Below are 15214 nucleotides of genomic sequence, written 5' to 3' on the forward strand. Positions count from 1 at the left end.
CTTTAAAAATGCACCTGTTCAAAATTACAAACAGATTCTACTTAACAACAAACCTACAGTCCCTGTCTTGTTTGCACCATCTGCATACTGCTGTTCAGAAGGCCTGGGGCCTCACACCTTTCCTTTTTTTTTAATTGGGTGCGGGGTTCCCCTTAATATCCATACAAGAACCCAAGGGCCTGGTAATGGACTGGGGGGTACCCATGCCTTTTATCTCACTGATTTTCATCCATATTACTGGGACCGGACATTACATTAAAGCCGTAAGCAGTTTTAAATGACTTTTATTCCTTTAAAAATGTCATTTTGTGCTGGGACTGTACTAATCACGGGAAACACGCGCCACTTTACAGGCATACTATAGACACCCCCCAGGTACAATATTTAAAGGAATAGTTCACTTTTTTTTTCACTTTAAGTATCATTAAAATCACTGTTCCCGAAAAATCGTCCGTTTTTAAAACTTTTTTTTGCATTGATACATGTCCCCTGGGGCAGGACCCGGGTCCCCAAACCCTTTTTAGGACAATACCGTGCAAATTAACCTTTAAAATTAGCACTTTTGATTTTGAACGTTCGAGTCCCATAGACGTCAATGGGGTTCTAACGTTTGTGCAAATTTTCGGTCCGTTCGAAGGTTCTGGTGCGAACCAAATCGGGGGTGTTCGGCTCATCCCTAATGGAGAGGTGTGTGGTCATTATCACATTGTTCTCCCATAGAGATCAAACTTTCTGTTATCTATATTTACAATCAGATCTCCCGATAACAATGTATGTGGGGCTCTTTGTATGGAGAAGTGGATGTCTTTGTGTTGTATAGTGGAAATGAGCCACCCACATACCACACATCAGAGCTGTGACTGCATTCTAACCATGTACAAAATGATTCTGGATTATTCGATGGGCTTTGCTAGCCAGGTACATCTACCCCCCCCCAAAAAAAAAAAAACAAAAAAAAAAAAACACAAAAAAAAACAAAATAACAAACAAAAACAAAAACAAACTAACAAAAAAAAAAATGTCAAGTATCTAGATGGCCGCTTGTGTTTCCAATTCACTACTAGATCCCCAGACATTGTTCTGGTTCAGCTACAAAAGTCTACATTGTAAAACACAATTTGGGAATTAGGAAGGAAAACATTACAACGAATCACATTGTATCTCTTCCCAGATCTCAGTACAGATGCCATGTATCTTGTGACCGCCAGGTGTCAGTGTTGCACCTTCATTTGGAATAGAGTGGGATCCATTTTTTTATTGCTTTTTATTGAATATTGTCAGTGATCAGAGTAAATCTCCAGAGGGTCACTTCCAGGTCCCTCCCTGGTATAAAACAACTTACAGGATTTACATAACATCAACATGGTTCATGTGTGGTATTTGTGTACCGCAAGTATGGAAAATAGAGCAACTCCTCCAGTCCACGAACTAAGGGGTGCCCCAGTTGGATGGACAGGTCCTCTTTATGGATATATTGGTGGTCTTTTCAGTCCCAGTGTCTCCCATCCCCCCTATGTGGGAGTATTGGTCAGGTGACAGGTCCTCTTTATGGAGATATTGGTGGAGTCGTGCTAATTAGGATACAGTGGAGAAGTGCTATTCAGGATATAGAGGAGCGATGCTTTTGTACATACGGTGGTCCGGTGCTATTAATGATAGGAAGGAGAGGTGTGCTATATATTGAGTATAAATTAGAATAAAGTTGGGGGAGGAGGCGGACATCATGTGTAAAGTTTATGGGGATCGATCTATCTATCTATCTATCTATCTATCTATCTATCTATCTATCTATCTATCTATCTATCTATCTATCTATCTATCTTTTTCCTTTCTTCCTTTCTTTACAATAATCTAGTAGTTATTTAGAATTAATATCTTGGTCTCTGGAGATTTATTGTATTATGAGATACATGTACTTTCCATGTGATTGGGATCATTGGATCAGTGAAAGTTTTTAGCGCTGTATATTTTCAGGATTAGCCGGAATTCATCCACACTAGTAGATCGGGGCTCTGGGGGATACAGAGGAGAGGAGATATTGAGGATACAGAGAAGAGATGCTATCTAGGGAAAGGAGGAGCGGACCTAACTGGGATACAGAGGGGAGATGATAAATGTGTAAAGGGGATCTAATATTTAAATCTCTAAGTTCAATTCTTTTGGTGAATTCCCTTTACTTTTAGTTTTCTTTGGATCTGAGAGGAAGGGAACACCCTGAAATCTTGTCCTGGAGAATGTTAACAGAATAAAATACGTTTTGTGGTCAGTATGCATGTTTTTAGTTTAGTAGCCTAGAAATAAATCCACCCCTCACTAACCTACAAATAGCCAATATTTACTATCACGATTCACCTAAAGCTACACTATATTAGGATTTTCAGCAAAATTCTTGTTACTGAAATGATCTCTTGGGGGATCCAATGCTGATGGATTGACTCTTTGATCACCAAAACAATAAACTTATATTCAAGATAGAAGGATTAAAAGCAAGCATTGCACCCGCGTAGGATATATAGCTGTGTAGTAAAAGAGATCGATAAACATACTCAAAGTATCTGGATAACAATAGATGTATCATGATGACCAGATAATGATACATAGCACATCAAACATGACATTGTGTAATCAGCTGAGACATTTGTATGTATAACAATATCTGCCATCACATCACACAAGGATCTCATGTCACCGGCTGATGTTTTTGTTCCAGGCTCCTTCTACTCAGCTATAGATGAGCAGAGTTGTGTATTAGGGGGAAATGTTTCCTGATGGTCACTCTTCACTCATCTAATGTGAAGATCATTCTAGTGGGAGATGTGAGAAGATTGTTTTCTGGGTAGAATTTGTGTAGAAAACAAGATAGAAGGAAGAATGGGACACACACTCAGGAGGATGGCTGTGTTTGCAGCCTCTGTGTTCAGCCTCCTCAGCAGCTCCTGACAGCTGTAAGTGACCCCCCGATAAGTGACAGTCCAGTGAGCAGATCGGGTCCCCGATGAAGATCGGACATCGTTCTATTCCAGAATAAAATCATTTTTCTCTCTGCCCGGAAAACACAACAAGAGAGAGAAGATTCCCTATTACTGAAGTAAGAGTGGGTGGGCGTGTCTAATGTGTAACCAATAGGAGTGCAGACAGCGTGTTGTGTACCAACCAATAGAAATGACGATCGTACTGTATAAAGGCAGAGCGCTCGGATCATCGTATTATGAACGTTTTGTAAACCTTCTTGAAGAGGAATCATGACGGAGACTGAGAGCGCCCCAGCCGCCGCTCCTCCAGCGGAGCCCGCCGCCAAGAAGAAGCCGGCCAAGAAGGCGGCAGCCGGAGGAGCCAAGAAAGGCAGCAAGAAGCCGTCCGGTCCCAGCGTGTCCGAGCTCCTCGTCAAAGCCGTGGCCGCTTCCAAAGAGCGCAGCGGGGTCTCCCTGTCCGCCCTCAAGAAGGTCCTGTCCGCCGGAGGATACGATGTGGACAAGAACAACAGCCGCCTCAAGATCGCCATCAGGGGGCTGGTGACTAAGGGGACCCTCGTCCAGGTCAAAGGACATGGAGCCTCCGGATCCTTCAAGATCAACAAGAAGCAGGAGGACAAGGCGGCAGGCGCCAAGAAAAGCACCAAGAAGCCATCGGCTGCGGCCAAGTCCCCCAAGAAGCCGGCCGCCAAGAAGCCAGCCAAGTCCCCCAAGAAGAAGACCACCACCAAAGCCCCCACCGCAGCCAAGAGCCCCAAGAAGGCCGCCAAGAAACCCGCAAAAAAGCCTGCAGCTGCCAAGAAGGTGACAAAGAGCCCCAAGAAGCCCAAAGCTGCAGCCAAGCCGAAAAAAGTCGCCAAGAGTCCGGCTAAGAAGGCGGCTAAACCCAAGACAGCAGCCAAGCCCAAGAAGGCCGCTCCAAAGAAGAAATAATCCCCACCGGAGAGACCTCCTTTCATCTACACCCCCCAAAGGCTCTTCTCAGAGCCACCCACCTCCTCCTGACAGAGCTCTACATACACACAGCGACCAGGGGGGGCCGCATTAGAAGTCCTCCATACAGAGCAATGTGACCACCTTACCCAATCCCCTCTATAGAATAATATAGAATACAGCGGGAGATCCGATCACAGGACTCTTCACATGACATCCGTCATTGATACAAAGGATAGCTTCAGGTATCCCCCCCCCAATATATATATATACATATACACTTCTGTGGTGCGGATTGGAGACAATTTTCGCACTGGGAGATCTCCCCAGGGAGGTGGAGTAAGAATGATCAGCGACAAGATCATTGTGTTATGTGGGCAATGTACTCTTTACTAAATAAATATCCAGTTACAGATTTACCATCCCCAGGTCGCCGATATCACATTCGGAGGGAAACGGATACATTTCAGGTTCCATGTCAGAAATTTCATTATAAAACGCTCTCATTGGTTGACAGATGAAGCACAGGCGGTTATGATTGGCGGAGTTGGAAATTTTCAAACTGCCCGCCATAATTTCAGTTTTCCATTATGCAACAATTACCCCCCCCCCATCCATGGGCGGTAGAGAATAATGGAACAAAAAAGGGAGTTCCCCGGATTTTTTCACACAATACTGGATGAATTGTTCCTTCTAGTCTCTCCATTTGTGATGGATTGATGGAAATAATTGTATCAATAAATGACAATCTAACACCGCACTCAAAGATAATTCTCTTATTCTCATGAGCCCCCACTGTACAAATATGGTCCCCCCGGCCAAACATTCATAATCCCTTCAGATAAACCATAAAGTAGAAGAAATGTTCACCGATTTAAGGCGGTAGTGTTGAAAGTAGAAGAAATGTTCACCGATATAAGGCGGTAGTGTTGAAATAAAATGAGAAAAGGGACTTGGCAGTTTTTTTTCCTAGTCAGCCTTCATATTTCCAGACGGGTCTCTGGAGAGATGAGAAGTGATGGATAGGGAAAGAGGGGGGCGGAGTGTCCCGGGGGGGCCTTGGCTGGACTGACAGGATTATTGTACAAGTGACTTAAGTTCTATCACAGCATGGAGCAGTCCAGAGGAAAAGATTAGAGAAAAAAAAAAATGAGTAGTGTAAAACATAATCGGTATGTAGTGGGTGTAGATGTCTATTGAGGAAGGAGGTGGGGAGATGTGTGGATGTCTTGTAAGGATTTCCCTGTCATAGTCGATGTGATGGAGTATATAGATCTCTTTGTATAGGAGGATGTGGTGGCTCTGAAAAGAGCCTTTGTGTTGGGATTAGTAGTAGTTCGGAGTGTCTCTCTATGCCCTCTCCCCGCGGATGCGGCGTGCCAGCTGGATGTCTTTGGGCATGATGGTGACCCTCTTGGCGTGGATGGCGCAGAGGTTGGTGTCCTCGAAGAGTCCGACGAGGTAAGCCTCAGAGGCCTCCTGCAGAGCCATGACGGCGGAGCTCTGGAAGCGCAGGTCGGTCTTGAAGTCCTGGGCGATCTCTCGGACGAGGCGCTGGAAGGGCAGCTTGCGGATGAGCAGCTCGGTGGATTTCTGGTAGCGGCGAATCTCTCGGAGAGCCACGGTGCCGGGCCTGTAGCGGTGAGGCTTCTTGACTCCGCCGGTGGCCGGGGCGCTCTTGCGGGCGGCTTTGGTGGCCAGCTGCTTGCGGGGAGCTTTGCCTCCGGTGGACTTACGGGCTGTCTGCTTGGTTCTTGCCATGACTGTTCAGTGCTTCGCTGATACAAGGAACGTGAGCTTATGCCGCTCTGCAGCGCTATTTATACACATCTCCAGCCCTCTGATTGGACAATGAGAGCACACCCCTCCTCCTCATTGAAAAGCGCCTTTTTTTTTTCTTTTTTCAAATTGCCCGCCTAGATCTGCACGTTCTATTTTTGCAATAAATCGCTATTTTGTTTTCCCAAATCCAAAGTAAAATCTCCGCACATCACACAATACTCGGAGATCTCTGAACTCCTTCAATGTGGATTATTAATTAGAATAGAAAGTGTGAGCGGGGATTCCACACGGAGCAGCTGTTGTCTGTTCTGCCAAATACACAGCACAGGGATCAGGGGGATCCGTCCATGCTCACTTCTTATAGGTCACCGATCACGGTATACATCTGACTTATAAAGAAGACTTTTCATGTCCCCTATAATGGGGATCAGGGGGGATTGTGGGGGGCTGAGGCTCTCTGCTCTCCGGACTCCATCACATGTATCGTTCCACTCTGCCACCTAGAGGTCATTCCGGGAACATCTCCGCCTTCACTGTCTTCTGTGGACATCTCCACTATAGAGCCCATAGGATGTCTGTCACTGAAATCCTCTCTATGTTATGATGACTAAATGACACAATAAAGGTGGATGGAGGAGTACCCTGAGGTGTCCCTCGTGAGCTTTCGAGGCTGTGGCCGGGAGGGAACGTTGTTTCTCACCTGGAAGACTTTTGGGTGAGAGTGCACACCTTAATGTACTCGGTAACAATGGTTAACATTCCCTAAAAAAAAAGCTCAACTAGGTCTCCTAATTTACAAACCGGTTGACAGCAACCCTAAACATTAGGGATGAGCCGAACACCCCCCGGTTCGGTTCGCACCAGAACCCGCGAACGGACCGAAAGTTCGCACGAACGTTAGAACCCCATTGACGTCTATGGGACTCGAACGTTCAAAATCAAAAGTGCTCATTTTAAAGGCTAATTTGCATGGTATTGTCCTAAAAAGGGTTTGGGGACCCGGGTCCTACCCCAGGGGACATGTATCAATGCAAAAAAAACTTTTAAAAACGGCCGTTTTTTCGGGAGCAGTGATTTTAATGATGCTTAAAGTAAAAAAAAAAAAAGTGAAATATTCCTTTAAATATCGTACCTGGGGGGTGTCTATAGTATGCCTGTAAAGTGACGCGTGTTTCCCGTGTTTAGAACAGTCCCTGCACCAAATGTCATTTTTAAAGGAAAAAATCTCATTTAAAACTGCTTGCGGGTTTAATGTCATGTCGGGTCCTGGCAATATGGATGAAAATCAGTGAGACAAACGGCATGGGTACCCCCCAGTCCATTACCAGGCCCTTTGAATAACGCGCAGAGACTGCAGCGCCCTGCACATGTGGAGCTTTGGGGTGTGATGCAGTCAATGTGCTGCCCTTAGGCTGGCCCCTGGAGGGCATCCTGCCTCGTTGGTGATGTGCCGCCGCCTCCTCCTCCTCCTCCTCCTCCTCCTCCTCTCTCCTATCAGGCACCCACGTTGAGTCAGTGACCTCATCATCCCCTCCCTCCTCATCACTGGAGCAAACCTGGCAGTATGCTGCAGCAGGGGGAGCATGACTGCCAGATTGCTGTCCTTCTTGGGCACCCCCTCTGTCCGTGCTCATGTTACTGCCTTCATCGAGCTCAGTATCGTCATCAGAGCCTTCCAAACGCTGGGCATCCTCCTGGAGCATGTACCCAACACTGTGGTCAAACAGTTCGAGGGAATCCTCATGAGGACATGGTGGAGCTAGGGAAGGAGTCACTGATGACATTGAGCTGAGGGAAGAGGCCGCTGCTTTGCCAGACAAAGCACCCTGGGCATGGGTGAGAGAGGATGAGGAGGATGAGGACGGCTTGGTCATCCACTCGACCAAGTCTTCCGCATGTTGCGGCTCAACACGGCCAGCTGCCGAAAAAAAGGCCAAGCGTGTCCCATGGCCACGTGCTGATGAGGATGCACCGTCTCCACGACCAGCACTAGACACAGAGCCTGCTTGCCCTCTCTTATTGGCTTGTGACTGTCTGCCTCTCCTTCTTGGCCTTCCAGACATACTAATGGCCTGTAGCTGCACTAAGCTGGGATAGAACACCTGTAATTTTCTTCAAGTAGCTTTATATACTGTAACCAGACAAGCCTGCCTGTCAGTAGGAAGATAACAGGAACGGATCTAGCTGTACACTGTGAGCAGGACGCACTGTACTAAATGTAAATAGTCTAGCTGCCTGACCGTGGTACTAATAGGATCAAATAGAACACCTGTAATTTTCTTCAGGTAGCTTTATATACTGTAACCAGACAAGCCTGCCTGTCAGTAGGAAGATAACAGGAACGGATCTAGCTGAACACTGTGAGCAGGACACACTGTACTAAATGTAAATAGTCTAGCTGCCTGACCGTGGTACTAATAGGATCAAATAGAACACCTGTAATTTTCTTCAGGTAGCTTTATATACTGTAACCAGACAAGCCTGCCTGTCAGTAGGAATTTAACAGGAACGGATCTAGCTGAACACTGTGAGCAGGACGCACTGCACTAAATGTAAATAGTCTAGAAGATAACAGGAACGGATCTAGCTGAACACTGTGAGCAGGACGCACTGCACTAAATGTAAATAGTCTAGAAGATAACAGGAACGGATCTAGCTGAACACTGTGAGCAGGACGCACTGCACTAAATGTAAATAGTCTAGAAGATAACAGGAACGGATCTAGCTGAACACTGTGAGCAGGACGCACTGCACTAAATGTAATTAGTCTAGAAGATAACAGGAACGGATCTAGCTGAACACTGTGAGCAGGATGCACTGCACTAAATGTAAATAGCAGGAACGGATCTAGCTGAACACTGTGAGCAGGACGCACTGCACTAAATGTAAATAGTCTAGAAGATAACAGGAACGGATCTAGCTGAACACTGTGAGCAGGACGCACTGCACTAAATGTAAATAGCAGGAACGGCTCTAGCTGAACACTGTGAGCAGGACGCACTGCACTAAATGTAAATAGCAGGAACGGATCTAGCTGAACACTGTGAGCAGGACGCACTGCACTAAATGTAAATAGTCTAGAAGATAACAGGAACGGATCTAGCTGAACACTGTGAGCAGGACGCACTGCACTAAATGTAAATAGCAGGAACGGATCTAGCTGAACACTGTGAGCAGGACGCACTGCACTAAATGTAAATAGCAGGAACGGATCTAGCTGAACACTGTGAGCAGGACGCACTGCACTAAATGTAAATAGCAGGAACGGATCTAGCTGAACACTGTGAGCAGGACGCACTGCACTAAATGTAAATAACAGGAACATATCTAGCTGAACACTGTGAGCAGGACGCACTGCACTAAATGTAAATAGCAGGAACGGATCTAGCTGAACACTGTGAGCAGGACGCACTGCACTAAATGTAAATAGCAGGAACGGATCTAGCTGAACACTGTGAGCAGGACGCACTGCACTAAATGTAAATTGCAGGAACGGATCTAGCTGAACACTGTGAGCAGGACGCACTGCACTAAATGTAAATAGTCTAGAAGATAACAGGAACGGATCTAGCTGAACACTGTGAGCAGGACGCACTGCACTAAATGTAAATAGCAGGAACGGATCTAGCTGAACACTGTGAGCAGGACGCACTGCATTAAATGTAAATAGTCTAGATAGAAGATAACAGGAACGGATCTAGCTAAACTGAATACAGTGTATATATATATATGCAACACCTGGGATGCATATATATACACAATACACTGTAAGTGCAGCTAACTGACTGACTGTTCTGCCTAATCTATCTAACTCAAATCAAATGACACTGTCTCTCTCTCTCTCTCTCTATCTCTCAGCACACCGGAACACACACTACACAGGGCCGCCGTGCAGGCGGCCTTATATAGTGTGGGGTGTGTACTAAATCCCCTGAACCATAATTGGCCAAAGCCACCCTGGCTTTGGCCAATTACAGCTCTCTCTACTGACGGCGCTGTGATTGGCCAAGCATGCGGGTCATAGTGCATGCTTGGCCAATCATCAGCCAGCAATGCACTGCGATGCCGCAGTGAATTATGGGCCGTGACGCGCCACACGAATTTAGCGCGAACGGCCCATAACGTTCGCAATTCGGCGAACGATCGAACAGCCGATGTTCGAGTCGAACATGGGTTCGACTCGAACACGAAGCTCATCCCTACTAAACATACACAGAATCCTAAATGTTATGTTTTTGGGCAGCTAAAATATCTATAGGTACTGCTTAGAAGACACCTAGGTCGATCTAGAGCAGTGGTTCTCAACCTTGCTAGTGCTGTGACCCCTTGATAAAATTTCCCAAGTTGTGGGGACCCCAAAAGTAAAATTATTTTTGTAGCGTAGGTGGTCAGCACCCAAGGCAAGACAAGTAATTTGCGCCCCTAATGGACATTCAGCGCTCCCTGAGTTCCTTCCACTCGTACAGTATTGAAACCCCTTATGGTACATTTTAGGACGTGCCACTCTTTCTCTTTGTTTCCCTTTCTTTCTCCATCCTAATTTCTTATTTTTTTTCCCCATTCCTCTCTCTAGCCGTCTTTTCTCTTTGTCTTTCTCTCCCTTTTTCTTTGTTCCTCCCCCTCTTTTCCTCTCCCTTCCATGTATTCTCTATTTTTATTCCTTCTCTTACTCCTTGGTGAGGAGTGGGGGGAATGGGATGAGTGGCAGTGCTGGTGGGTAGTTGGGATAAGTGGCAGTGCTGGTGGGGAGTTCTGATCAGCCAACTTAGGTGCTCTTGATCAAGGTCATCTGCTGATCTGAGAACTGTAGTGGGCACTTTTAATGGCAACCATAATCACAGGTTACTCACTGTGTCTCTGACTTTGTGGTGTCTCGTAACAGTGGCACCTATGTCGAAATCAGGAGATAGGGTCTCCTCCAGCCCCTCCTACTTCACATTCCTCACCAGTCAGCTGACCTCTAGCCTCTAGTCTCTGTCCCCCAGCCATGCCGTGAACTGAATGGGCGGCTGCGAATAGGCTAAGTGGGCGGCCACGGGCTCCAGGGACAGCCCAGCTGGGTAGCCGCAAAAAGGCTGGGAGAGCAGTGCGGGCTTCAGGAACAGCCCAGGATTCGGTGACCCCCTGGCAAATTATCATTCGACCCCTGAGGGGGTCCTGACCCCCAGGTTGAGAACCACTGATCTAGTAGAAGGGATACAAGGTGATCAGAGAGCCGTCATTCTGCACTGGGAGGATTGTGGAGAAATGATACAACGTATTACAAGGAATCTGTTCCGGGACTCTCGGAGATACTTTACTGCTGAGAGATAATTGGAGATTAGAGATGTTGCAATACATTGGTGTAGTGTATGGCCTAAAGGAACACACACCGGAGCATCATTGTGGGGACTTTATCCCCTTCCCGCCGACCGTACGCAGATATGCGTACTTGGCTTTCCGGGGTTATACCGGGATGATGCCTGCAACTGCAGGCATCATCCCGGTACCGTTGTTTCGAGCGGGCGATCGGCTATCTGTATATAACAACCATGCGGCTAAAAGCCGCTCGGCTGTTATACCGGCGGAGCGGGAGGGGACATCCCCCCTCCCGCTGCCTCCCACCGCTCTTACCGGGCCTCCCGTGCGATCGGGAGGCCCGGTGTCCAATCGGGTGCCTCCGGCGGCTGTGGGCGGGCTGGAGCGAAGCTGTCGGCGGCTTCGTTCCAGCCTTCTCAATGTAAACGCGGAAGTAACGTCTTGACGTCACTTCCCGTTTACTCGGCTGCCAATGGTGCCAAATTTAAAAAAAAATATACAGTATTCAGAATCGCCATTTTCGGCGATCTGAATACTTTGAAGTGTAAAGGAGGGATGGGGGGTCTTTTAGACCCCCCATCCCTCCATAAAGAGTACCTGTCACAACCTATAAAAATAAAAATAAAATAAAAATAAATAAAATACATAAAAAAAAAATTTAAAGCGCCCCCGTCCCCGCAAGCTCGCGCAGCGAAGAAAATGCATACGAAAGTTGCGCACGCATATGTAAACAGTGTTCAAATCACACATGTGAGGTATCCCCGCGATCGTCAGAGCGAGAGTAATAATTCTAGTCCTAGACCTCCTCTGTAGCTCTAACCTGGTAACCATAAAAAAAAAAAAAAAAAAAAAAAAATTAAAGCGTCGCCTATGGAAATTCATAGCTACCATAGTTTGTCGCCATTCCACGAGTGCGCGCAATTATAAAGCGTGACATGTTTGGTATCTATTTACTCGGCGTAACATAGTCTTTCACATTATACAAAAAAATTGGGGTAACTTTACTGTTTGGATTTTTTAAAATTCATGGAAGTGTCCCTTTTCCAAAAATTTGCGTTTAAAACACCGCTGCACAAATACCGTGTGATATAAAATATTGCAACAATCTCCATTTTATTCTCTAGATTCTCTGCTAAAAAAAATATATATATATAATATTTGGGGGTTCTAAGTAATTTTCTAACAAAAAATATGGATTTTAACTTGTAAACACCAAATTTCAAAAATAGGCTTAGTCATGAAAGGGTTATATAGTAACTGGAATAGAAAAGTGCAGTGGCGGCACCCCTATTATAATGTATAACCAGGAGGAATGACTGAAAGGGGAACATTAAATACTGCAATTTTGTCATCATTTCTTTATTCAATCCATGGATTAATTCATGGATTCATGAGCCTCGACTATCCTCTGGAATTCCCTACCCCAATCTGTCAGACTGTCTCCAAATGTATCCACTTTTAGGCAATCCCTAAAAACTTTCCTCTTCAGAGAAACCTATCCTGCCTCCATCTAACAACTGCACTATTTTCTCCATTAGCTCATCCCCCACAGCTATTACCCTTTTGTATAAGTTGACCCTCCCTCCTAGATTGTAGGCTCTAACGAGCAGGGCTCTCTGATTTCTCCTGTATTGAATTGTATTGTAATTGTACTGTCTGCCCTAATGTTGTAAAGCGCTGCGTAAACTGTCGGCGCTATATAAATCCTGTATAATAATAATAATAATAATAATAATAATAATAATAATAATAATTAACCAAGAAATACGTTGGAAATATTAATTTCAGATTGTTTTGTTCTTTGATTGGACTTCAGAATACAGACTCCGCCCTGCTATAGAGATCAATAGGAAGTCTACTGAGCAAGTATTTTCTGGGCTGAAAACATAGAGAGATCTCGCAATACATTTCTTTGGTGTCCTCAAAAGAAGGCAGTATTACTGGATGATGAAGGAAACGCCCACAGCTGTGATTGGTTCAGATTTAAAATTGCTGTTTTCAAAATGTGCCCGCCGGAATTATGTAGATCGTTACAGATATATATTCATCTCTCTTATACCGCCAAATCCGACACCGAGGAGATGATCGGATGAGACATTTATCGGAGAAATATGATTAACACTGTCATGTCATTAGTCCGGAATGATTAGGAAAGGAATCTGTTTGTTACTGAACCATGAGAAAACACTTCTATATGTTCTCAGAACCCAGGATCTCACCACTGCTACACACAGAATATGATGTTCATGTCACTGACTGATATTGTTTTGTATTTCTTTCTGGACATTTATCAGTTAAGATCGTCCTCATATCACAACCTGGATATGTCTAAAAAGAAATGTGCAATTCATGTTAGTAACCATGACACAGATAAAAATGCACAATGAATGAAGTAAAGATTTCATGTCTGAAGAACCAGATCGGTTTCCCCCTCGGTAACATGCAATCTGCCACATATTTACAAGGTTCTAAGAATGTGAAATTCTCTGCAGAAAACCAACGTGCTGTGGCCCCGCCCCTTTTCCATTAGTCTCCTATCAGGTCCGCTCGGGCTTAAAACAGGGGGGAAAAAACAAGGGGTTATCTGTATATCGTTTTCCTTTTCAGAGTACTATTTTATAAATATGACATTATTATTGACAATAGTATCTGGTGATTGGGGTTTCTGTTATCAGGAGTCCAAAAATGTATATTTTCAGTATAATCTCTGAAGAATACCTAGAAAATCATTAAGAAGCAAGAATAGATTTCACATCTCTAGATGGATTTCTCTTGCCATCATTTTCAAAACAGCAGAATGTTTAGGAGCCTTACAAATGGAAAAACAAATCTATTCTGTGTAATGAATGGGTGTGACTCCGCCTTTTCTCAGGATGGTTTCCATCAGGTCCGCACAGTCTCTATAAAAGGAGGGCGGGCGGGCGAATCAGTCAATTTCAGTTCTTCTTAGTAACAGAGAAGAGTCGCCATGTCTGGTCGCGGTAAAGGAGGGAAGGGTCTGGGGAAAGGAGGCGCTAAGCGGCACAGGAAGGTGCTCCGGGACAACATCCAAGGCATCACCAAACCCGCCATCCGACGTTTGGCCCGCAGAGGGGGTGTCAAGCGCATCTCCGGACTCATCTATGAGGAGACCCGCGGAGTGCTCAAAGTCTTCCTGGAGAATGTCATCCGCGATGCCGTCACCTACACCGAGCACGCCAAGAGGAAGACCGTCACCGCCATGGATGTCGTCTATGCTCTCAAACGCCAGGGCCGCACTCTCTACGGATTCGGAGGCTAAACCCTCATAGACCTACTACTCACTTCATCTACACAAAGGCCCTTCTCAGGGCCACCCACCTTCTCATCCAAAGGGCTGTCTATAGATTTCTTCTGTAATGATACATTTTTGCTGTGTGTGTGTAAGGAAGTTCCTTTTAACTAAACATACACTATGCAATCCGATTGTATGATTTCCTTTAGATGCAACACAACAGATCTGTCTTACAATATCGTTATCTCACTTTTATTATTTTTTCAGGTACGTTGTTCACCAATGAACACCACGTTCCTTAGTCACTAAAAACGAATTGCTGTTGCCTGTGGTTCTCATCTTTTCCACATTTCTGTCACCCGGAGTTATTATTGGGACCCCCCCCCCCATGTCTGTATGAAAGGGTGGGGGTGGGTTGCAAAGGGGCGGGGCCGCAACAATGTATTCTGCAGAAAATGTCACATATTAGAATCTAAACAGGAAACCGACCTGATTTATCAGACCTGAAAAATGTGTTTTGTGAAATGAAAATCGGTCAGTGACATATGTCATTATGAATGCTTTCTTTTCCGTCATAAAGGAAGATAAACGTTGTGTGTGTAGTAGTGGATTCCGAGGATTTGGAATAAAATAGAACATATAGAAATGTTTTTGTATTTAGTCATTCCCGTCTAACCTCTGGCGGTAGAAAAGGGATGGATTTTTGTCTGTGATCTTCACAATTCTGGCGGGCAAAAATTGAGCTCTTTGCCCCACAACCAGCAGTGTTTTTTTTTGGTAGAGAGTCTGCGCTGTCTACTCTGCAGAACAAAAAAATCCCGGACTTTACCATTTCCAGCGTATGTATTACTGTTGGGGAATTAAATTGTGTGAAAAGAAGGGGGTCTAATATTGTGATTGTGAGATGATGGGAACAATCCATAGAATTTCGGCGGGAGATTCCTTTGGATGGTAAAACGTATATTTCCTTGTGGGG

General features: G+C 45.3%; 2 protein-coding genes across 2 annotated transcripts; one reads left to right on the forward strand and one right to left on the reverse strand.

The window, feature by feature from the left end:
• The first annotated feature begins 3214 nt into the window (after positions 1 to 3214).
• On the forward strand, positions 3215 to 4137 carry LOC141129602 (histone H1.5-like). Its single transcript, XM_073617701.1, has one exon. The coding sequence runs from the start codon at positions 3243 to 3245 to the stop codon at positions 3903 to 3905; it is 663 nt and encodes a 220-aa protein (XP_073473802.1). The 5' UTR covers positions 3215 to 3242; the 3' UTR covers positions 3906 to 4137.
• Positions 4138 to 5230: 1093 nt separating this feature from the next.
• On the reverse strand, positions 5231 to 5693 carry LOC141129603 (histone H3). Its single transcript, XM_073617702.1, has one exon. It carries the CDS (start codon positions 5664 to 5666, stop codon positions 5256 to 5258), a length of 411 nt encoding a protein of 136 aa, XP_073473803.1. The 5' UTR covers positions 5667 to 5693; the 3' UTR covers positions 5231 to 5255.
• Positions 5694 to 15214: the final 9521 nt, after the last annotated feature.

This window comes from Aquarana catesbeiana, linkage group LG02 (assembly GCF_042186555.1).
Source record: "Aquarana catesbeiana isolate 2022-GZ linkage group LG02, ASM4218655v1, whole genome shotgun sequence".
Taxonomy (NCBI): Eukaryota; Metazoa; Chordata; class Amphibia; order Anura; family Ranidae; genus Aquarana; species Aquarana catesbeiana.

Coding starts and splice junctions, on each gene's coding strand:
- LOC141129603 (XM_073617702.1), bottom strand. CDS start 5,666: ATGGCAAGAACCAAGCAGACAGCCCGTAAGTCCACCGGAGGCAAAGCT.
- LOC141129602 (XM_073617701.1), top strand. CDS start 3,243: ATGACGGAGACTGAGAGCGCCCCAGCCGCCGCTCCTCCAGCGGAGCCC.